This window comes from Cyprinus carpio, chromosome B2 (genome assembly GCF_018340385.1).
Source record: "Cyprinus carpio isolate SPL01 chromosome B2, ASM1834038v1, whole genome shotgun sequence".
NCBI classification, from domain to species: domain Eukaryota; kingdom Metazoa; phylum Chordata; class Actinopteri; order Cypriniformes; family Cyprinidae; genus Cyprinus; species Cyprinus carpio.
The window spans coordinates 12,606,610-12,632,731 of record NC_056598.1 but is presented as its reverse complement, the minus strand read 5'-3'; the positions used below and the strand labels follow the sequence as shown (position 1 = coordinate 12,632,731).

The following is a 26,122-nucleotide window of genomic DNA, read 5'->3' as shown; positions in this document are numbered from 1 at the left end:
GCACACACACAGGCACATAGGGAAAGGAAAATATACCTAAAAATACATTTGCATACAATCCTCACTGCTCTGAAAAAAAAAAAGCTCACACCAGACGTCTGTTATAAGACAGTTTGCTGTAAGTTGCCAGTGCACAGAATCAAATGAGGCTCAGTGTATTAAAGGATCAGCTTTAATCTGATTTATTCTATTATTTATTTTTTTCCACATCTCTCTACCGTCAGTTTTGCAGTGACCTAAATACAACATTATAGAGTGCTTATTCATCAAAAAAGTCCAATATTTCTGTTGTTGTAAAAGGGACAGTTCACCCAGAAAGGGTAATTCTCTCATTATTTACTCACCCTTATATTGTTTATATATATATATTTGTCTGTGAAATACAAAAGTATATTTATCATTGTCCAAGCTGCTCTTTTCCATATAATGAGAATAAATGATAACTACGGTAACTATATGAAGACTAAAATGTGATTTGACGTCACTAATGATGAGAATTGTATGATCTTTGAATAATATTGGTCTTTAAACGCACCAGTCACATACCATACTAAAAGCACATAAATATGTAAATGTATCTGTAGTATACTTAGCATGAAATAAATGTATTTCAAATACATTTTAGTATATTTATTTTTAACTAGGGCCTTGTCCTAATCTAATTTCATTGTACAACAAAAAGGAGTTTAAACATATCAGAAATGTCAAATATTTAATGTTGAAAATTTAATTGAATAAACTAATAAAAAATAAATAAAATATAATAAAAATGAAAAATATAAGCTAATATATATATATATATATATATATATATATATATATATATATATATATATATATATATATATATATATATTTGCTTCACAGAAGAGAGAAAGTCATATGAGTTTAAAAAATGAGGCTGAAAAAGTGATAATTTTCATATTGAGTGAAATATCTCTTTAATGTGTTGTTTTAATAAAGGCACCACTTATGTTATTTAATATTAATAACATTATCAAATAAGGACTCATCTGATAAAAAAAGAACATTGAAAAACAAAAGACAGACCGATTCATTCTTTAGCACAGATAATAGAGGTGTCTGCAACAGCTGTCAGCCACATACACACACGTCATGAGGATTATTTGTCATTCTGAAAGGATGCCTCATACAGTATTTTGACATATAACAGCAATGTTTTCCTATTTTGGAGGTTCAGTCTTATAGCTCTCATGTATAGCTTTCAGAAAATTTGCTGTCTCAATTCAAAAGCTGCGGCCTCCAGAGGTCACATTTGTCGGCTGAATACATCATTTAGGCCATCTCATTTAGGAAAAGTAACCATTACATTTCAGAGTATGAAATAAATCACAGTAATTTACAGTAAGTCTCACAAGGAACAACAGTGAATTTTATAATGGTTAAAGGAGTCATATGACGTTGCTAAAAAGAACATTATTTTGTGTATTTGGTGTAATGCAATGTGTTTATGTGGTTTAAGGTTAAAAAAAAAACATTTTTTTTCCCACATACTCCTCTATGCCCCGCCTTTCTGAAATGCGTAGATTTTTTACAAAGCTCATCGTTCTGAAAAGCGAGGTGTGCTCTGATTTGCCAGCTATCCAGTGCATTGTGATTGGCCGAATACCTCAAGCATGTGACGGAAATGTTACGTGCCTTACCATACTAAGATCCCGTCTCCCGGCACGACCAGACAAAAATGATTAAACCCATTACAAACAAGGCATTTGTTGCATCCAGTGGGGACATAATTACGGATTATAATGACTTATATTGTCTTTTTACGTGTTGCGTTGCATTGCGTATTGTGCTGCGTAAACATGAAACAATTTGTCTGCATTTGGGAGAAACGACAAACAACAAGTGCTACTCTACACTGCTCAAAACTCTGCATTTGAATCATCAGTGGCAAATTCTTTAAATATGAAAACATACTTACAGGTTGTGAGTCAGAACAGCCGGCATTGTGGGTTCAGAGATTTGGTTTGAACTGTTCTGGAACAGTGTTGTAAATACAACTTAACCACTGATTTCTAGTTGTGTCCTCTTTTGGAAGGACAGACAAAGTAGCTTCGCTTTCACAACGAAACACACAGCATCTCCACGACGTGACTACAGCTTACATACTGTAACATACATGACATACTACAGCGAGAATCAAAGTTATGCCTTCTTTCTTTGCGTGAATATTATGGCAGTGTTATGCAAATCTTCCCACATGGTGACATAGATATGTGGGGGCGCGTTTAAACGAGGCGTTTTAGAAGGGCATGGAGGAGTCTTAACTTTTATAAAGAATATCTTTTTGGGTTTGAGACTTTAGTCTTTGCAACTTTAGGGATCTTATCTATGCACAAACAGCTTGTAACACTCCAAAGAGAAAGGAAAACTTGAAATCGCATCATATGACCCTTTAATTTTCTTAAATGAGACGTCCTCAATGATGAATGTGGCCAACAAACGCAACCTCCTTAAGGCACAGTCTTCAAAATGAAAAATATAGCAGCAGCTATTAGTGCGTTGTATTTCTTTCAAGCACTATTGTCATTAAAATTGTACGTAAATTATGTCCAGGAGTAAATTAAAGTTGCAAAGAGTTAGAATTGAATTATTTTCTCAAAAAGTATTAATAACACATCCTTATTTCACTTTCAGAAGACTCCGCTGAGATGTTGGTTCACGTTTCTTGTCTTGCTGGCCACTCTGGACAATCTCAGAGTTCCCAGAGTGTGAGTTACACAAAATGTGCGTGTTATGCAGTTTGGCCCAGTTTCTCCATCTGTATCTGTAATGCTGTAGGGAGCATGAGAGAAAAGACATTGATTTAGTTGCTGAATTCTATCCTCCCAACCAAACACAAGTTAATAGATGCACACTGGATCCAGCACCAGTAGCTTTTCACTAATAGCTCTCAGAAGCATATGTGCAGTTTAAGTAAAGGGTAATCTTAATAAACTCCAGCTATAAAGACATTTGTCCTCAGAAACAAGCTATCCCCATTTATATAATCCCCAAGATTGATTATAAGAGAGTTTCAGCACACGGCCCAGCCTTCTTAAAAGCCTCTTAAGGTTTTGAAGACATGCGCAGCAAATTATCTGCCCACCACTAGTGTGTGTGTGTTTCTGAAGAAGATTGACAGGACTGGATTGTGTATTCTACAATGAAGAGATGACACAGAGGGGGTCATGTGTGGGAGTGTGTCCACCATTCTTTAGATAAAGCATACTGTTATATTACATCATTCATATCGAGTCTATAGCAGCAAAATACTGTCATAATGGCAAGTTAGTTTAGTGTGGTATCAAATGTGTCATTTATCTTTTCATGCAACATTTGTGTGGGTGGTGGCGTTGTATTCATTCTGTTTTTCAGCATTAAAGGAATAGATCACTCAGAAATGAATATTCTGTCATTTACTCATGACTTTCAAAATCTGTGTGCTGTTACATTTCCTGTGGAACACAAAATAACTTTTTAAAACACCTTCATGCAGCGCTTACAATATAACAACTGTTATAGTGACAACGGCTGTCAAGCTCCTTTTGTGTCCCATGGAAATAAGAAAATTATATTGTTAGCTAAACTTTAAAAGTGACTTTGTTAATTGAAATAAAGCTGAAATAAAATGAAATATAAATATTAGTTGAAAAACCTTAAACTCACACTTGCCTTGGCAACTGAAAAAATATAAGATGAATAAGCTGAAATACTATGCTAACATTACTAAAACTGAAATAAATATAAAAAAGACAGAAGCACATTTAATGACTAATTTAATTAATAACTAATAATAATAATAATAATAATTAACAATTTCAATAGGAAAAAAGAAATTCTCAATTTATTATATTAATAAATGCTAAAAGTTTATAAAATAAATAATACTAAAATAACACCTATTAATAAATATTTTTGGGTGAACTATCCTTTAAACATAACTTATCCGAATATAAAAGACTCATTCAAGCAGTTTAATTAAAAAGGTTAATCTGTCACGCTTTTCACAAAACACTCATATACACAAAGTCAAAGCAAAAGAAAGAGGATGCTTGACAAAAGAAGCACAATCTATGACAGCAAGCATGATTGTACGTGTCAGAAGTCAGTCAGAAAGAGCTTTATTGCCAAGTATGTTTGCACATACAAGGAATTTGTTTTAGTGTCACAAGCTTCTGGTACACACAGAGACAACAACAACATACAGATAATAAAAATAAGATCTGAATAAAATACACATGCATAAATATAAATAAACCAGAAAAAAAAGAAGAAGAAATTGTATGTACAGGTGTGCTATAGATAGACAGGATGCAGATTGCATGCAGTCAGGCTAATTATTACGAGTTGCAAAAGCAAAGTTAACAAAATAGCAAAAGAAATAGCATAGAAAGTTTGGCAGGTGAAAATAAAGGAGAGTGGTTGCATGAATTATTTTGAAAGAGATGTGAATTTCCGTCCTTTCACCACTAGAGGGAGGTACTGCTCTAAGCCTGGCCATTAATAACATGTATATAGGCCCTACAGAATGTACTTGCATACCTCTGATAATTACTGTCTATGATAATTACATAGCACTTTCTTTAAAAATCAGTACTGATCACACTTGTGTACAATAATATGCATCTTAATATGGGAGCAGGTACAATAACATACAACACTGCTCAAAAGCCTTGAGTCAAAGATTTTCTTTTGTTCGAATTTTATTCCGCAAGCATGCATTTACTTGATCGAAAATGATCTTTAATCAACAGCAAGACCTTTTGGTTACGAAAGATTTCTATTTAAAATAAATGCTTTTTTTTTACTTTATGTTCACCAAATATTTCTGAATAAGATCAGTATTTCCACAAAATATTAAGCAGCACAACCATCTTCAAAACTGAAGAGAAATGTTTCTTTAGCACCATACTGATATCATATTTGTGATTTCTATATGAACATGTGACTGCAGTAATGGCTGCTGAAAATCAGCTTTGCTATCACAGAAATAAATAATATTCTAAAATATATTAAAACATAAAATAGTATGATATTTTACAATATTAAAGTTTTTACTGGGGTTTTGATCAAATAAATGCAGCCTTGGTGAGCAAGAGATCTCTTGGCGACCCCAAACATTTGAACAGTAGTGTATTTAGATGAACTTTAGTTATTTTAGTTATGTATTTAGTTGTTTTTTAGTTAACATAATACTGTTTTCAAAAATCGATTTGAGATTAAATGACTTGCAGTACCGCCAGTTGAAGACCCCTGCTCTTAAGTTACACATACAAAGGTGTGTTTCTAAACACATTGTCAGACAACATATGCAAATGTCAACATGAATGATAGAAAGCAGTTTGTTAAGACACTGAAAAACTGAAAAGCACAGCGTGAGACAGCAGTGTCCAGCATGCAGAGCGAGAGAAGTCAGTCTGGTGAGAAGCTGCATCACAGAAGAGCTGATAGCGTGTTAGTGAAACTACATCAAGACACAGCAGGGGTTGTGTCTCCTTTTGACCTTTTTAATCTTTGGGGTACCTGAAGTTGATGGGTCCTCCGTGCCGTCTCTTTTGCCCTTCCGTCCTGCAGAGCAGATAAAGGCATTGGAGTTTTGATGAGGGTTCAAGCTCTTGCTCGCTTCATCTTCACCATCTCCAATGACCACCAGTTCTGCCCGAACTGAGCCCTCATAGCTCTGGCTGTCATCTTCGGAATTCTGGTATCCCATGAAGATCATGGTGACGGGCTCGTCCGATGGCATGGCATTCAGGACGCTGAGTTTGGAGTCCTCAGAATAGGCGGAACACGGACTGTGGTTTCTGATGTCACAATCCAAAAGTCGCATTCCCCGGTGGTTCTCTCTTTGGTTGTAATACTGTCCATGCGTGTGTCTTTCCCCTCTGTTGTGATAGTATTCGTCTGGTCTGTCATTGTAATTAGGCATTGGCAGGAGAGGAAGTCCATGACCCACGTTCTCTGGATAGCACACACCATCACTGTACACAAGCTCAGGCCATGCTGATAAGTCAACGCTATATGGATCTTGGTATCCATTGGATTCGTGGCCCTCTCGGATTTTACTGGCCTCATGGGAGAGGTTGTAGGGAACCTGAACCTGATTGGACCGCTTCTTTTTCTCAGACGCCTGTCTCAGCAGCTCCTCGACCTCAACGGGACTGAGTTCATCCACTCCGTTCCCACCAGGCTGGTGGCCATCCGTACGCAGGGCGTAGACCGACTTCCGGCCATCGTCGTACACTTTAATGCCTTTCTGCTGGAGCTCTTGGGGAGAAATGGTGGAGGTGGAGAGGACTTGGCTTTCACCTGTGCGCAAGTCCTTCTGAACGTTAATTTCCATGGCGAACAAAGCTGTAAGAGATAAATGGATTGTGTGTAATATATTAGCAGTGTTGGGAAGGTTACTTTGGAAATGTATTAGGTTACAGATTACAAGCTACCTTATTTAAAATGCAATAAGTAGTGTGATTACATTTGATAACTTTTATAAATTTCTAATGTTTTCAACTGTTAATCTTTTTCAAACATTTAAAGCACCTTACAGTAGGACTCAACACTGATTACTGTCACTTTCAAAATCCTTCATCACTTGAACTGAGATTATAATTAATTTAATTTCAAAGCATAACCACCACAAAATCAGACTTTAGCACCTTTTTACTTTGAGCTATGATACTGTTTTTGAAATAAAATCTTTGCATAGTTATGACAGGAAACACTGGCATCTAACATTGCTAATTAATTAAATTACGTAACTTTCCCCCCCATACAAACCCCTTTGAATCTAAACTGTTTACTTAAAATACACCGAAAAAGTTTTTAATTTAACACCACATTTGCATGTTCAAGATTATATGCTTTTGGTTAATGGGCACATGACAAATCAATCTTTTAGTAAAATTCCTTTTTAGCTTTAAAGGGTTAGTTCACCCAAAAATGAAAATTAGCCTGTGTTTTACTCACCCTCAAGGCATCCTAGGTGTATATGACTTTCTTCTTTCAGACGAATCCAATCAGAGTTATTGAAAATTGTCCTGCCACTTCTAAGCTCTATCATTGCAGTGGGTGGGTGTTTCTGTTCAACAGTCCAAAACACATTAAATAAAGCGTGCGCATCCGTAATGAAACGTCCCACACACAGCTCTGGGGGGGTTAATAATGGCCTCCTGTAGCGAATCCATGCGTTATTGTCAGAAAAATATACATATTTCAAATGTAATAAACACTTTTCTATCACTTCTGCCATCTGTCATACATGGAAGCAGTTCCGGCGGATGACGTAGGACATTGGCGTTGCGTGATTAGTGACACACGCGGAAAGAGAACAAAACAAAACACATGAATTAGAAGCATATAACAAGGATTTGTGAAGAAAAATGTTGGAGGATTTCTATATAAGCCAAGAGGAGACTGGTTTTCCTTTGCTAAAGTAAGGAAACTTTGCTTCCTTAAACTCGTGAGACTAGCATACGTCCTGCTTCATCCGCCAGAACGCTTCCGCATACGACAGTCAGCAGAGGTGAGAGAAAAGTGTTTATTACATTTGAAATATAGATATTTTTCTTACAAAAATGCATAGATTCGCTACAGGAGGCCTTTATTCACCTCCCAGAGCCATGTGAGGCACGTTTTATTATGGATGCACGTGCTTTATTTAACGTGTTTTGGACTTTTGAGCAGAAACACCCACCCACTGCAATAATAACGCTAGGACAGTTTTTAATAAAACTCCAATAAAAACTGGATTCATCTAAAAGAAGAAAGTCATATACACCTAGGATGAAGATGAGTTAAACACTGGCTAATTTTAATTTTTCGGTGAACTAACCCTTTAAGCATCTCATGAACTCCCAAGGATAAGTTAAACCCAGTTTGGAAAAGCCTGTATAAAATATTTATTTTGCTGTTCTACATTATATAAAATATTGAAAACAGTATGTAGTCTTCTTTCAGTTTACCAGGTTTGGCTTGGTCGGTTTTTGCTTCAGTTTCAAGGTCTTGTTTCTTCCTCTGGTTTATCAGGGGTGTGCTGGGCTTTCGCATGTTTGGAATTGTTGAATGAATATAGATCGGCTCTGCAAAAAGTGTGAAAAGATGAATAAATATGGCAAAATATATCACAACATTATGATGGCAGTTTGTTTTATGGTCTGTACAGCATTGTGATGGAGTTTCACAGTATATACCTGATGTGAAATCTGCATTTACTGCCTGTGGAGATATAAACAGAATCATGTCCTATTATAAAGTCTGTATAGTTCATCAAAGCAAAAAGCAGTTTTTGATCATTTTAATTAATTAACCACATCAAAAACAGTGTACCTTAATGATGTCCTCTGGAGACTTTTCAATGGCTTTGAGCCTCTTTAGAATCAGCCCCTCATTTGTTGAGATGTTCATTTCCTCTCTCTCCAACGCTTCAATCTCTTTCTCTATCCTACAGAAAATTTGTTACAATAATTGTTTAAATAAGACTTTCTAAATATGCAGTCCTGAAGAGTTCTCTTGGCACACACACACACACACACACACACACACACACACACACAGACCTCTATTACCGGGTCAAGTCACACAAGAGTGCCATCCCTGACAAAGCACCTGTCACTTTGTTTGCACTTTTTGTTGCATAGACATGCTAGACCCAAGAAGCAATGAGTTGTTAAAAGGTTATGAAAGCAATATAAACAAATATTTAATAACAGACATTTGAATTTACTCATACAACTGATGTTCACCCAGAATCAGTCATCAGTCTGAATCATTAAACAAACTCTCTAATAATGAAACCGACAGCAATATTTGTGGTAGGGCATGACCTGCATTTTACAGCTGGAACAGCTTTTTTTAGCATCCTTCTATCTTCTACTACAAAGCAATGCGGTTACAAAGCATTGCACATCTCTTGCCTCATACTTCACTCTAATAGATTTCATTATGGCACCACAGGGCAAATGACATTAGCTGAGAAACATCACACCAGCCCTGAAGTTCTTTGAGTTAAATACAAAAGACCCTTTAAGAGATTGAACTCTTAACACAATGATTAGATTGAAAATGATTTGCATTCAGGAGATGTCAAGTGCACCTGATTTGCACTGATTACCTACATATTTTCTAATTTGCTAAATAGCAAAATGTAGTGTAAATAATGGTACAATAATGAAATGTAACTTCATTCTTTCAGCTTACCGATGTATGGTGCTCTTGAGTTGCTTAGTTTGTTGTGCATCTTCAAGAGCTTTTTGTGTTTCCTGAGCATTACTGCTGTTCATCCCATCCATGAGCCACAGATCTCTCGTGGATCTTTTCTATCATAGACATATAGAGTTGCTTCAAATCCCAGACCATGACAATTCTGAAAAATGCTGATGAACAGGAAACTATGCTTCTAATATCAAGAAGGTACCTTGACATGTTGAAGCTTTAGTTTCTCTCTGTCAATCTCAAGCCGTTTGTGGGCAATTTCTTCTTGGATTTTTTTCTTATTCTGTGGAAAAATGACCTTAAAGATTTATATAGAGACATAGAACTAGCATAGCTATGTAAGTGGTTGCAATACAGTTGTTGTAAATTCCAGAGCCTTGAAATAAGTAGACAATCCCATGTGGTTACCGTAATAGCTTGAAGGCGCTCCTTTAAGAGTTCTGCTTCTTCCATCCTGCCTCTGGAGAATAAAAAAAGAAACATTTATCCTTTATATGACACTACAAAACCATCACTAATACTAGTAGGGCTGCATTTTGACATCTGTCTAATGTCTCAAAGGGTTGTTGGGTGATATGTAGGACAAACTCCATACAGTGACACTGATATTTGGCTACTTGATTTAATGTCCATTCATCATCACTTGCTTCCTCCTTTCTAAAGATCACTGCAGTTCCATGAATAGCAGCAGTGGTAAAACAGTCTCTGCGATGCACCATAAATAATCTGCCTGACAGGGTTTGGTTGCCCGTGTCTGAATGTGGGTGACCCCTTGTAGACACTGCCGGGTTTCATAGACATCCAAGTAAAGCCTTAGGCTAGAACTTGCCCCTCGAAGTAGCTTCATGCTTCATTCATCCGATTTCCAGTTAAATATCTCTTACTATAGGCCAGATGTGACCTCCTGTGATTGTCAAATCAGATGTAATGCAGGAATATTAAACAATATAGTGAAGTTACAAGCAAAGCAATGAATGGATCAGTGCTTCCTACAAAATTCTTTATCAGCATGTACAATTTTAACAAGGTTCACTGTTGTTACTTAAATGATCATTGACATGAACGGAAATAATGCTGACTTCTGACCTCATAAAGCTACAATGGTTGTTTATATGTAGATTTTAACAACCTACCGTCAAAAATACATTTTTTCCTTTTGTTTTATTTTGCACTAGGGTCAAATATGGATTTTTTTTTGACATGATTATGTAGATTTAGCAGTACAGAAAACACTGCAATGGATTATTATATAGAATACATTTTAATTCACCTCATCTACTTTTGATCTACACTTTCAGTCATATCTTTGCGAAAGATACTTCAGCTTTAAGTTTTAAACCAACACAAGTACTTGTCTAGAAGACTAACACTGTCATGTGACAGCAAGGCCGGTGTCTGTTGGTCCCCAGGCTGCTTTTTTCCCCTAGGAAATGTGAGATCGACTCCAGACGTCCTGTCTCTGTCCATGTTTCATACATAGACAGTATCCAGTGCTGACTCAACACAACCCTGCTCATCTGCTATAAGGCTGCTCACTGCCCGGTTCATTAACATACTAAAAAAAATTCCAGGATAGTGGCTTAGCATTTGCCTGTAGGTAATAAAATGAAATGTACATAAAATTACTGTCCAAAAACATTTCCAGGAGAGACATCATTTCTTTTGATCTCACTGATAATGTAAATTAATATAAAAGCATCATCTACAGATCTGTGGATGAGTTCAGTAAACCCTTATGCTCCAGAATTCCACTAGACTCAGGGACAATCTAAAAATAACAAGGCCACCCAGGGGTACATTGCCTAATAAATCTGACACAGTGGCACACCAAACCATTGGGTCGCTTTTCTCCCTGACACAAAAACCCACAAAGTTTTCAGAAATTAATGCATTTAAAGGCCAGAGAAAAAAAATGCAAAACTAAAGTGAAAGAACAAAATGAAGAAATTAATTAGATCATTAATAAATACCCTCTTTTTGAAAATTGACATGGTGAGGGCATGGTCTAAAACCCAGTAGAACTCATGCAAATTTAACCAGATTGCACTGCATTTTACTGTGTAACTAGACTGAAAAATGCACAAAAATGAATTCTTACAGATTAAGATCCATCTGACAGTTTTATAGAAACAGCACCGATTTCAGCACAGATTCAAAGCAAACTGAACAAGCTGATTGGCAGATAAAATCTTATATGATAAGTTGTTTCTGGGGTTGAACACTACATGCTTTGCAGGCCTCTCCTGCACATGGTCAGTTTTCCTGTCAGTTTTATCCTAGAGGAAGTTTCTCTCTAATCTCCTCTAATCTGATCACCAGTCAGTTAAGATGTAAATCTCTTGTGGCATCTGCTCCCATAGCAATATCCTGACTGGACAAACATCCAGGAATTGTACATTTATTATAAATGAAACAAAATATACAACATAAAAAATATAAAAAAAACCAATAAATATCCAAAACAAAACAAAACAATATAAAATAAAACAACTGTTTGTTCAATTTTTGTGAGCATGCAAGGTGTGTTCACGCGTGTGAAAACAGAAAATGGGTCCTGAGTTGCAATTAAATTCGTTTTAAAATGTCACTGAATATTTTAATGACCAACTCTTTTTAATGACTTCTTAAAATAATAGGTGAAAGTTTAAACCCTCACTTTTCCGCAAACTAAATGTCACCCAATCCACAGACAGGTTTCTGAGACCATCGATTCACGCACAAATGAACTCTACAAAACTTTAGACAAATCTTCAGCAGGTTATGGGATCAGTTAATTGACCTTCACACTATCACTAATTTGTATCTTCACCAACAAAAATAAAACTAAAAAAAACACAAAAAACACTTACCTGAAGACTAAACACGACCGGATATCCAGAAGGGTTTTGTGAGTTCACGCGCAGCCGTCAAGCGCCTCTCATTTAGGCGCGCGCAGGTGCTGTAGGCAAGACTGACAGTCCTCTCTTGAGCCAATGAAATGCCAGTGAGCTTCAGTTATTCCGTCTCTATAGTCTCATCAGTGAATGACGATAGCCCACACCCTTTTAAGCTTGTGCTAATTTATGCCTCTGTGTTTGTTATCTGTGGAGATTGCATTTTCTTGGAAGAAAACACACCATAATAAAATGCTGAAAAGGTATTTTTAATTAATACACCTTCTAATTGTCTAACTGTCCAAATACAGACATTAAAAAATAAATAAATAAGGTTAATGATAATAGTAATAATATTAATAAAAACATAGGAACTACATTTTGAGAAAAGTGAGTTTGGACTAAAATCCACATATGATCTGTCCTGTGAGTGAGAGAAACAATAGGATGGTTATGCTGGCAAGCTGTTCGTTTAATCTAGTTTAGTTTAATATGAAAACCTTTTCCTGGGCTTTAGGGTGTATAGCAATGTCTCCTCACTCAAAACACCATTAGGCTTACTTCAGAGCTGCTTTCTGAGTAGAGAAAAAGTGTCACAAATCATTTTGACGTGAGGCGACTCACAAGCTGCAGTCAAGTGTCAGACATTCCTACATGCATACTTCTGTTTATTCACACTAGCCGTAGAAAATAAGACCCACAGCAGGACGGGACATTCCTACTGCTGCATCTAATGAAGAGAATGAAGAATGCTGAGATCTTTAATGAACTTCCCAGCTCAAACTGATATGCTTCACAATGTTATCCTTTAACAGTTATTTTTATTTACTCATTAAGACAAATAAAAATTTGGCCAATTCACCAAAAGAGTAAAAAAAAAAAATATATATATATATATTACTATGTTCTATATAAAAAAAATAATAAAAACTATGTTCTATATATATATATATATATAGAACATGTACTTTTGTGTTCAGGACAGATGCTGCAAATGTAAAACAAAACGACACATGCCTCCCTACAGTAGCATCTGTCATACTTTCTGCTTCCTGCTCAAATGACACATGCTTTTAGATATTTAGGGTGTGTGAGGTGGGGCATTCACAGACTCGTGCCCTACTGACAGCTGAGGTCACCCAGTGCTTTTACAGAGACCTCTGGAAAAAAACAGCAATGGTCATCAGACTGCAAGCCTGCTTCATAGCATATTGATAACAAATGTTACCATTGTTTGTTGTAAAGGATAAGATAGAGACTCTTCATTCTAGATGTTGGTTAATTTGATTACTTGTCATTTAACTGTTTCTTTTCTTTCTTTCTTTTTCTTTTTTTTTTGAGAAAACATGAAATACATCTAATACAATATCTGCCAGTGTTGCTCTTATACTGTAAAACTGGATGTGCATGAATGATTCAGGTTTACAAAATAAAATTATTATAATAATATATCATTATTATAATATTAAATTTGAATGAATTAATATTTGATGGATGAATAAATATTTATTTAATTAGTGTGAATTTGTTCTAAGATCCACTGATCAGATCAGTCATGGCAGACTATAGATCTATTCTTTACTGATGTCTAGAGATGAGACCTCTTTCACTATCAATCCTAAAAATCTAAACATAAACAAAATCCAATTACTATTACCTTTGTCACAGAATACACAATTAAACCTTACATATCATATATCACTTGCACTTAACCCACTTTTCTGTCCTAATCCAATAAGGCTGTCACTCTTCCCACAGGGTATTGATCAGACAAGTGGAGTGTGTTAGTGTGTGTTCAAAGGTGACGTGATCCTCATACTCAATTCAAGCCCTTAGGAGATGCATTTCCCTGTGTGTAAGTGTGTGTGTGCCTGGTATTTCCTATGCTATGGGGACCAAATGTCCCCACAAGGAAACCAGTACATTTTCACCTTGTGGGGACATTTTTGAGGAAACTTCATGAGGAAACGTTTAAATCACAGAATGTAGTTTTTAGAAAATTAAAATAGCAGAAAATTTTGTGTGAGGGGTAGTGTTAGGGTAAGGAGATAGAAAATACAGTTTGTACAGTATAAAAACCATTACACCTTTGAAATGTCCCCATAAAAATGGAATTGTGTGTGTGAAATGTATGTATAAACTATATTTGATCATATCAGTTCAGCTTAGATTTAAGTCCATTTACGTTCTGTGCACCTTGTAATGTTGCAGTGTTTCTAATCTGCCATTTATGATAAGCATACAGTGTCATAGGTTCCCACAACCTGTCATTTTTAACTCATAAATCTGTGGGTGCCACATGTTACACAGCAAAAAGGCATTTGTTGGGTTCTTGTGAGACAACCAAGGTCTGGTCATCCCCATAAAATGGACATCTGATTTTCGAGCTCTGTTGTCAAGTCATACAAGTTGACTTCAGTGAGCCCTTGCTTCTCAAGAACATGTTGTGATGTAACACTTAGAAGGAACAGAACAGTGACAGGAATGTAATGAGAGGTGAGGATGTGCTTTTTGTCTAGTTTTAGTGGATAATCTAAAGCTGAATTTTTTTTTTTTTTTTTTTTTTTTTTTTTTTAGTGGTGAGTCTGACACAGGCAGTGTGATGAAAAAAAAATTCTGATTATTCTGAAGTGTTACCCATATTCAAACAACAAATGAGAATAAGGCAAACCTAAAAGCTGTTGTTCACTGTTGTTTTTATTGCCATGGACGCCACATTCTAGCATTCTAGCAGCCTGTCATTAGTCACTCAACAGACAGAGTGAGCGTGGCACTACTTTTAGAAGAAAACAAATGTGCTTTTAAAATCTAAAGCCTGCACAAGTGACCTTTAATTTATTTGCCCTGATTGCTGCATGATATGCTTACTGAAACATTATCTTTTTCTTGTTTCAGTAGTGACAGAGTTCCCATGTTATATGTAGGACAGTCTCATTCCTTCCAATCCTAGCAACAGTTGGGAAGATCTTTAGCATTAATAGATTTATAATGAGAAAGACTATATTACAATATCAAATTTAATGCAAGAGTGTTGCAGTTGGTCCAATTATGTAACAGTACTTGGAGGTATAGAATTATGAAGTTTGAAGTTAAAATGTCTTAATTATGAATTTGTGTAGTACAAACATCAAACATCCAGCTTTTTACTTCACAAGACTTTAATTGGTGGACTAGATTACTTGTGAATTATATGAAGAAACGAACTCATATGCATTCCGGATGACCTTAGGAAGAGTACATTTTGAGTAATTTTTCATTTTTGGCCAACTATTCCTTTAACCCACTGCATCTCTAATAAAAGCACATCCAAAACAAATAATGTTATTGCTTTAATATTTAATGTGTAATAGTTTTAATGCTTTATATGGTCAGGATAGAATAAGCTGCAATAATGTGTTTGAAGATAAATAATAAGTGCAACCTACATTAAAATTATCTGAAATAAAACATTATAAGTAAAATATAATGATGAGCTTCGATCAAGCAAACTTGATTTCAGCTAGGTCCTGTAGACCTGAGCTGCCGCTCATTGCCAATCTCATTACGGTTCTGTATGTGAAACTTGACATACTTAGTCAAGCCAGGCTCCATCGCTGTGACACGGCTGGATTTTATACATTCCCATTGCAATCTAGAGTGACCGCATCAAAAGGGAATGGTCTTGGTTACTCACATAACCTCGGTTCCCTGAGATGAGGGAACAAGACATTGCTCTTATTGCCATGTCACCAAGCTCAGGATCTTAGAATGTCAAGTGCTTCAGTCAAGATTCTGAATGGATGACTTACAAGCGCTGCTTCATATAGAGTGGGAGCCCCTCATATTTTGCACGCTTGAACGCCATTGGCCAGTTTCACTGGCGTGATTCAATAAGGCTTCAGTAGTATTTGGAGACAAGGGTAATTCCCATAGCAATGTCTCGTTCCCTCATCTCAGGGAACCGAGGTTACGTGAGTAACCGAGAGCGTTTCATAGACCTTCAGTTACACTTTCAAATTTCATGCCATTTGTAATTTCACAGTAATTGTTGGAGATATGCGAGTAAAAAATAATAGATAAAAAAATGTATAATAGAAAGCACAAAGGTGGGACTGAAAAGGCCAGTACAAAAAAACTAAGTAGGCCGGTCTAAGGCATGAAACAATCCCACTCCGGCCCTGGATTCGACGAAGGAGTGGCCTACGGGCAACCACATGTGACGACCCCGGGCTGGACACTTTTTTTATCCACTGTGAGAGCTGGTCCGGCGATTCACTGCGCAAAGTTGATGTTTTTCCTCAGTGGTCAGCACGGATCAGCTCTAGGCACGACGAAACGGAAATCCTCTTTTCGCTTTCACAATGAAACACACAGCATCTCCACAATGGCAGGGGCGTCAGCAACAATACTACTGCGAGAATCAAAGTTACGCCTTCTTTCTTTGCATGAACATTTGGGCGGCTTTATGCAAATCTTCCCACATTGTGACGTATACATGTGGGGGCGTGTTAGAACGAGCCATTTAAGGTAGGAGTGGTTGACTCTTAACTTTTATAAAGAATATCTCTTTGGATTTGAGACTTTCGTCTTTGCAACTTAACAGATCTTTATGCACCAAGAGCTTGTAACACACCAAAGAGAAAGGAACAATTGAAATTGCATCATATGACCCCTTTAATGGTTTGTTAATGGCTGGAAATTGGACCTTAAAATAAAGTGTGACTTATAATAATAATCACTTGTATATCTCAGCAAAATGTCCGAACTGAAAATATTTTATGAATGTAATTCATAAATTGTGCTTTATTCAAAGTTCCAGTAGATGGCACTGCTCTGCATCAGATGCTCAAACCAGGCGGACTGCTCAAAAGGTAAAGAAAAATCAGCAGAATATCTACCATACAGTACAATAGCATATCAACAACACTGACAGTGTTGTTCTCCATAGCACTCTGATGACTCAATTCAGCAACAGCATCATGGAAATAAAACGTCCCACATACTGAAAGTGTGTTGACCTTGGAAAATTTGATATAAGAGCTTGTAGTTTTGAATAGCTGCTTCACTCCACTGATGTATCAAGAGCTAATCTTTGCAGCATTTTCATGGCATGGATATAGGAAAACAGGCATGACTACAATACAATCATGTGATGGCACCTTCAACAAAAAGGTCCTCACCTTGTCATTCAGTCTGTCCAGACTCATTTGAGCTTAAAAATAACAATGGATTTGCTTCACCACCGGAACAGACGGTTTTAATATGCTAATGCCTCTGATGTAGCCTTAATCACACACTCCAGTTTGCTTTAACAAAGGTTTTGGGGCAGCGCCAAATAACACTTCAGTGTTCTTTGATACGGGTTGGGATGATAACACACCTACGCCTGCCTACCTTCACATATGCACACTTACACACTCAGACACACACCAAAAACATGCCTACTGATATCAGCACAAACAATACATGCCAAAACGTGCATGCTAATTTTAAATGTATGAATGAATAATTAATTGTTTACTTAATAATTCAAAGGTATACTGTACATATTAAAAGATTAATCTGCAATATGCAGGGATGTGACTGTATTTGGGCTGTGCTGTGTCAAGCTGAGTCGTCTATTGCAGTGAATGACGCTCTAGTTGCTTCAGTGGCATGGTTGCTATGGTGAATTTTCACATGGGCAACGGTGGATTGCATGTTCTCTAATAGTGCCCTCCACAGTATGTCATGCAGCTAACTATGAAAATGCTTTGGTCTTTTATGGCTCTCTCTGTAAACATGATTCCAGCACTTTGGTTTTCTCTGCTACTGAATCTCAATTATAAAGACTGAATTATTATTCATAATCACACAAGATTAGAGAGATGTAATTGAAAACAGAAATGTAATTGATTTATTTTTTATGGATATTGTATAGATGTTAGTGTGTCACACTAATTGGTAAGTATTGGATATATTGATTGAAAACCAGCATGCGGTGACCTGTGAAATGTCACATATGTAAAGTCGTATTTATGGTATCCATATTCGCATATTTCTTGAGTCGGTGTGTCAAATTGTGTAACAGCTGATAAAAATATCACAATAAACAAGTGAATAAATACAAGTGGAAAATGAAGTGAAAAGCTGTGTGTTTGTAAAAAATAAATATGTCATAACATTTTTAACTTAAAGCTGTTGCTTTCAGCTAAAATATGAGTCTGCTTTCTCCAGTGAAAAAAAATCTTCTTGAATAAGGGTTGAAATATGCATAAATCAAGCACAATTTACACATATGATTATGGATTTTTATGTGAGAGGACAACAGGGGATGGACTTTTTCACTAGAGAAAGCGTTATTGTGGATTATAAACACATATTTTGTCCAGAAGTGATGGTTTAAAGGTAAAATGCCTTAATGAAGGATTTAATAATGTAAAATGTCCACAAATGTTAATTTTAGTTGAACTATTTTATGAAAATTTGTTTTTATGTTTATGTGTCATGTTTTGTTTCTGTGCAGACCCTCTGTAATGTTGAAGAGAAATGTGTATACTATAGTGTTTGATGGAATGATGGCAGATTCAATGCCTGCATGTGAACGTGCAGCAGCCTTTTTGCAACAACAACAACAACAAAAAACATTTCTTAGCCTCCCCCTGCTGGGCCGCACAGAACTGGCAGAAGCCTGTATGTAGGAAGTTACGCCTTGGCCTGGATAAGAGTCAGAAGAGTTTGGATTGAGTGGTAAAGTAAGTGTGTGTTACAGGCTGTGATGGAAGATCTCAAACCCACAAGGGCTGCAATTCCCACGGAAAAATAGATATAAAGCTTTCAATTATATAATACGTTTTATATTGCTTAGTCATTTCCATGTCTTTTCAGTTTTGTATTATTTTTTATTATTCTGTGAAACACAAAGGGAGAGCTTCTATTGTTCATACAATTGAATTTACATTACCATTCAAAATTAATACTTTTATTCAGCAAATATTATTAGATACTTTATATTGCTCAAAAGTGACAGTAAAGGTATACATTTCTATTCATCAAAAAATTGTAAAACAACATGTATCACAAGATTTCCACAAATTTTAAGTAACTGTTTTAATACTAACAATTAAAAGAAATGTTTCTTGAGCAGCGAATCAGCACATTAAAATGATTTATGAAGGTGAAGGATCATGTGACACTGAAGACTGGAGTAATGGCTGGTGAAAATTCAGCTTCGATATCACAAGAATAAATGACATCTTGAAATATAATAAAATAGAAAACACTATTTTTACAGTACTGTTTTACCATATATATATTTTTGTTTTTCAAATAAACTGATCCTTGGTGAGCACAAGAGACATTATTAAAAACTATATTAAAACTCTTACCTACCCCAAACTTTTGAATAGTATAGTTTATGACAGACACCAAAATGACAAAGAACAACTTATGGTCCTTTATTGTACAACTATTCCACTATATTCAATGTCATATGAAATCATAAAAGAGTTTTATGTGACTAAAAGTTTTGCCATTATTCACTGATAATCCAATGTCAGTTTTTACATCTTAATTATGTTAAATGGCATTCATAATGTGATTTACTGTATTGTGAAGGGCAGGTATGAAAGTCACTTCCCACTTTTATTTTATGGAAAGGAGCAGCCTGGACATTCTGCATAACATCTCATTTTGTGTTTCATTAAAAAATAATAATATACATTTGGAGTGACTTTAAGGTGAGTAAATGATGACAGAATTATCTTGTAATGTATATACAGTCAGTCACAACCTACAGCATATGATTTATCACATGAATAATTTTTATAAATAAATGTGGGGACACAAAAATTCTATTTGTGCAATATGAGTTCATCTAAGTACATTCAGATTTTTCCAACTTTGTAAACTTGATGACCCTCTTGTATAATAGACAGAAAGTGGATGAAGTGGCAATGATACCTTGAGACTGCAGGAGACTGATGAGACAGGACACGGCCTGCTGAGACCCCCAATCATCTTCAGCTCATCCATGAATGACACTCATTATGCACCGTCCTGACAGGGACAGAATCTTTGAATCGAGAACTTACACCGTGTGCTTGTGTCTATGTGGCTGAAACACTGTGCATCTGCAAGCATGCATGGTGTATGGTTGAATAAACCAGCAGTCTTCACAGGGGGTCCATGGAGTTCCTGCAGGGAATGCCCTAATTATTGTTTGATCTCAAAGTTTTTGGGGGAGGGCATAAACAAAAATGTTTAACAGGTTAAAAAAGGGAAAAAAAGTTAACTGAAGATCAGCTGAAGTGCAGCCATTTTTTTTTTTTTGTCATCAAAATGTATTGCTAAAATGTGTTATGTGAAAATAAAAGCACGATACAAGAAATGTACACTGAAGAAATTAATGCTATCATTCAGCAAGGACACATTATATTGATTAAAACTGGCAGCAAATATATTTACAGTGTTATAAAATATTTATAATGCATACAAATCAATTTCAAATAAATGCTATTCTTAATAATATTTTACAATTGTACTATTTTTATTTTATTTTTATCAAATAAATGCAGCCTTGGTAAGCATAAGAGATTTTAAAATAATAATAAGAATATTAATAAAAACTGTAGTGACTGTAATAAATAAGGATGTAAAACATGTACAGTAAATGCATTAATATGACTCTCTATATATGTTATTATAGACCAGGCTGGAAATGCAACACAGAGTTTATACAATATGTATGAAACATGACAACAGAACTTTCGATATCATTGTGTTTTTTTGTAAATGACTCTTAAATGGGTTTCTGATTTGATAGTTTACTGATGGAAATTTGAACCAACTTTCATTCTGACGGCACCCATTCACTGCAGAGGATCCAATGGTGAGCAAGTGATGCAATGTTACATTTCTGCAAATCTGTTCTGATGAAGAAACACACTTATTTACATCTTGGATGGCCTGAGGGTAAGTTTTCAGCAAATTTTATAAATAGTTTTCACCAAACAATTCCTTTAACAATGTGGATCAACATGCTTTAGTAAACTGTCAGGGGACTTGGATTCAGACTGCAATTATGATTGACTCGGATGGACTCAGACCTTGACGTTTTGGATGTAGAAAGTGTTTTTTCACAGTACAGAAGAATCCACATCACGTGTTACATGAAAGATTAAAAAAATGTTGTAACAATATAAAATTAAGACAAAAAGAAATAATATCTCCAACTCTAACTCATTGGTTAAAGAATAGGACTCAACAAGGTGTACTCAGACCCAACACTAGTAAACAGCTAGATATATATTTTTTTGCATTCCTAAAGCCTCTGTAACAGGATTTGGGGGTCTCACAAGGCATGACCTACATTTTCCACAATCACTAGTTTCAGGTGTTTCAGCCGAAATGACACACTATTATGACCTATCAGCTATGAGTTACGTTTCAAAGCCTAAGAAAAATGTGAAACACATATCAACAAAAACAGATGCCCAGGGTGAAGAGCGTAAATGGACTGTTGATCTGACAAAAAAGGTGAAAAGCAAACAAAACTCTGACGTCAATGAACTTGTGTCTGCTCTGAGAACGTGGTGCTCACTACACAGGGCACACTGAGGTGAGAAGCATATAAAGCAGCAGGATTGATCTATCCATTGAGGAAAGAGAGGAAAACAGGCCTGCAGCAGAATGAATGAGACTGAATGATGATGTCCACTACTTCATTACCAGCACATTTGCTTTTGGATGGGCTCAACAAATTCACAGGCAGACCGCAGCCAGACTGGAGTTGAGGGAGGTGTTTGGAAGCACTCCTGCAGTATTTCTGCTGGTAAACCGGTGTCATTAGCTGTTTTCACACATTGATCTCAGTAAATTATCAGCAGTTCAGCAGTAATGGGTCAACCAGCCAAATACTCACACGTTATTAGTTATTAGTCAGTTCTGCTGTTCACTCATGCAGCAACTTTCTCTCTTTTTAAAGAACTTTATGGCTGCATTACACTTAATACATACATTCATCAACTTCCCTAAGCAATCTCACATGAGTCCCCCAGTCCTTGCCCTCTTGATTTTTACAGAGAGAGCGAATCTACTAAACCACTTTAAGCAGCTCCAGCTGTCAATAAAAACTTCATTTTGCAAGCTATAAAGACAAAATTATGAGAAATAAAGTGAGATACATAAGATCATATTGTGAGATATGTCAAAATTATGAGAAATAAAGTTGCAATTATAAGACATAAGGTTATATTCTCAGATATAAAGAAAATTATGAGAAGCAAAGCTGCAATTATGATATAAAATCACAATTATGAGAAATAAAGTTGCAACTGTGAGATATAAAATCCTATTGTGAGACATAAAATCGAATTTATGAGAAATAAAGTTGCAGTTGTGAGATATAAAGTTGTATTGTGAGGTTAAAAGTCAAAATGATCAGAAATAAAGTCACAATTGTGAGTTATTAAGTCACATTGTGAGATTAGAGGCAGAAACAGGATTTCAGAAGCAACCAACCCATCAGCTCATGCAATATTTTGCACACAAAGAATATTGTCATCGTTAGAAAAGTGAGAGAGAAAAACAATAAAATGTTAGAAAAGCAATAAATTAATGCTGCATCCGAGGGGAAACATCTAGACCGATAACACTGCTACATCATCATCCACAGTCTCTCCTAGATTCACATGGGAAAGAATAATATTATAATAGCCAAACAACTTAATTTACATGCCAGGTTGTGCATGAATACAGTTTTACAACTTATTAAGGCATCACTATTCCCAAGTAGCTCTTTGTGCCTCCCAGGGCGATCCCATTAAATTAGGAAAAACTCTGCAGGAAACCGAAATACAATTTCCTCATTCAGCTCAAGAGAGAGTTTTCATTTCTCGGTTAAACCCCAGGCTTACCATAATGGGCTGGCTTCCATTAAAAGTTCAGTTTTATTTGCCTGCCTCTATTGCCTCGCACTATAATGTGATGTTGTAAGAGGAGGCATATACTGTAGACATGCAAATATTCACTGGCTTGAGCTACAGTGTGTAAAATAATCTTCATCTGAGGATAAGTGTAGCTGTCCTGTCCTTCTTTTAACCTCAATATGTCTGCACAAGCTTTTTGCACCTTGCTTGCATCAAGCATGAGGGTATGAATAGTGTCTAAAATATGTTATTTTTCAGATTCAGAAGCAGCACCGCCAAGGCCATCGGCTACACAATGCGCTCTCTCACTCATCTAAGAGGGGAAAAAAAGCATTGATTGGAAACACTCTTGTTCTATCCAGAGTCTGCTGCGGAGTTGCCATGACAACAAAATGAGATGGCAAACTTGCAGTTCTTTGCCTCCCAGAATCGTCGTCTGGTGCTGGATAAATAGGACAGTGTGATGTCCTGTGTTGAGAGTACTGTGTGTGATGGATGGATCTGATGATGTTAGGTACATGCGCTTGAAGTCTCTGCATATATCTGTTTATGATGGTATATGTGATTGTAGAAAAATAAATCATTTTGAGGCATTATGTTGAGGTAGAAGGGCATCAAAGCACACCTGAATTCAGTATTTATGTAACATCCTGTATACTTACAGTAGATGCCTTCATATGGTTGGATTTTTAAGAAAGCATGTGCAAATTTATTGTTGCATTTGATATCCCACAAGGTCTTGCAGATGGTGGAGGAAAAAAATAGCATTTGATGAAGATGTTAAAAGTAAATTCACAAATATATTTTTTTCTTAAAGGGCACCTATTATGCCACATTTGACAAGATTGTAATATAAGTCTCAGGTGTCCCCAGAATGTCTCTGTGAAGTTCCAGCTCAAAATACCCCACAGATCATTTATTATATCATTTTGAAAATGCATATATTGAGTGGAAGCATAAACATGCTGTTTTTGTGCATGTATCTTTAAATGCACATTAGCTGCTGCTTCTAAACTCCAAACATCAAACAAAAAACAAAACAAAAAAATAAAAACTCAAAAACTATATAATTAATAAATCCCTTATAACTTATTAATTTAATACTTCAATTAAACTCTTAAATCCTAATGCTCTAGCGTGAAGATAAACTAAATCTTCACTTCCTCTAAATAAAGATAAAGATGTGTGTGGCTCACTCAGTGCTGCGTCTTTGCTAATATGGCATTGTCTGTCAGCATTTGTGGGTAGGGTTTGTAAAATCTGACATCACTGCTTATGATTTAAAAGGATTAAAAAAATAAGTGTTTGGATATTTATCATTATAGGATGGTTGTGTACACACACTGCCAACACACATTTCAAATGACGTATAAAAGTGAATTTTGCTTAATAGGTGCCCTTTAAAGGAAAATTCTGCCATTTTACTCACCGTCATGTTGTTCCAAACCCAAATTGACTTTGGTTATTTTTTGAAACACAAATTAAAGCAACTTCATGTAAGATTTTACCTTGAAATATCAGTTTCAAAATCATTCTGATGGTACACTGACTTAAAAAAACCACCAAATGATTCTGTTTCCTTCTCACACTCACCTAAAACGTTTCTAAACTTAAAACACTTTTTTTGCATTTATATTGTTTTAATACTTACAAAATTATTTTAAGTATATGTTCATTATATTATTTACAACACACAGAGTGGATTGTAATGATATTTTTGGGGGGACAACCCTCAGATTACGCCGCTGCTTGTACTTGCTTGCAACTACAGCAAAAACCAACAGCAGCTATTCCACCAAGACCAAATACATTAACATTGTCATATCCATTACCATGCTTCAGAGATGGTAATGGATCTTCAGAGACTTGTCATGATACAAATTCACATGTACAGCCAGAGATGGTCTCATTATTGGAAGATATCAAGGTCTACAATAGAGTAATGGTCAAATTACTCCCATTTATAAAAATACATAGAGTTGCTTTAAGATATTTTTGATGAAACCTGAGAGGACTCTGCACCCCCATTAAAAAGTTCAGGTAACTAAAACTAAAGGTGTCATAAAATGTATCCATATTAATTAAGCAGTTTGATCCAAATCTTGAGAAAAAAAGATACATTAGATATTTTTTTATTATTTCATTTAGATTATAATTTAAATATAAATACACAGAGCATATTGTAAATGGTTAAATATATGGTAAACATGGAAGAACAAATCACATTGTCTCTCGTGCATTACATATACAATAGAGATTGAGTGTTTACCATAACGTTTACCATATTTGATATGCTCTTATGTGTGTTGATCATATTGGATGTAAATAAAAGGCTAAAATAAATCTGTTCATGATATAAAGCTATTGTATCTTCACATGATTTGGATTAAACTACTTCATTCATATGTAGTTATAAGTAGTTCATTATATGTAGTTTCATTCATTCATATACTTTAACATTCATTCATTAATTCATTTGTAGGTTTTGGTTAACTGAACTTTTAATGAAGGGACAGAAACCTGTCAGGTTTTATTAAAAAATATTTTAATTTGTGTGTTCAAAAGTAACCTGAAGTCTTATGGGTTTGGAACAACATGAGGTTGAGTAAATTATATGGAATTTCCATTTTGAACTATTCTTTTAGGATTGCTGGTAAATTAGCATTGTAGTCATTAAATATTGCTTGGTTATGTCTAATACTCACTTGAATTTGTTTCTAGCTCATTAGAAGTGACATAATGGTGCCTTGTAAGCCAGCAACAAGTCACATTCTGTGTTATAAGACATCAAAAGAACAAAAAATATTTTCAGGCCGCTATTGTTGCGTGTGAATACAGTCTAGAAGGAATGCAACACAAAATATAGTCCAAATGCAAAGTATAAGTAGAGGTCTGCTGTGCGGCGACAGTCATGTCTGTCCCTCTCTTTTGGAGGAACCACCTTGACATCACATTGTCAGGTCATGCCTGACAGCCATAAAATGAACTTGACATTATCTCTCCCCCTCGCAGCTGATTTGTGGATGCATTATCTTTGCCAGATGACCCCCACCATCTGTCTCCCTCAGTAGACTGTATTCAGCCTGTCCTCAAATAAAAACATTGCTTAGACCAACCACGTAAAGCAAGTTTACACATTCCTGATTGTAT

At 35.7% G+C, this 26,122-nt stretch overlaps 1 protein-coding gene across 2 annotated transcripts; it reads right to left on the bottom strand.

Moving 5' to 3' along the window:
* Positions 1-2,307: 2,307 nt before the first annotated feature.
* Positions 2,308-10,174, bottom strand: LOC109108010 (palmdelphin-like). Of its 2 annotated transcripts, XM_042718062.1 has the most exons (8): positions 9,622-10,173; positions 9,416-9,496; positions 9,199-9,317; positions 8,329-8,443; positions 8,193-8,217; positions 7,965-8,081; positions 5,527-6,357; positions 2,308-2,796 (listed from the first exon to the last, which is right to left on the bottom strand). In XM_042718062.1, exons 1-8 carry the CDS (start codon positions 9,694-9,696, stop codon positions 2,756-2,758), a joined length of 1,404 nt encoding a protein of 467 aa, XP_042573996.1. In that variant the 5' UTR covers positions 9,697-10,173; the 3' UTR covers positions 2,308-2,755. The 2 variants fall into 2 exon arrangements, with proteins under 2 accessions (XP_042573996.1, XP_042573995.1); XM_042718061.1 differs by lacking the exon at positions 2,308-2,796 and having other exon boundaries at positions 5,144-6,357; positions 9,622-10,174.
* Positions 10,175-26,122: the final 15,948 nt, after the last annotated feature.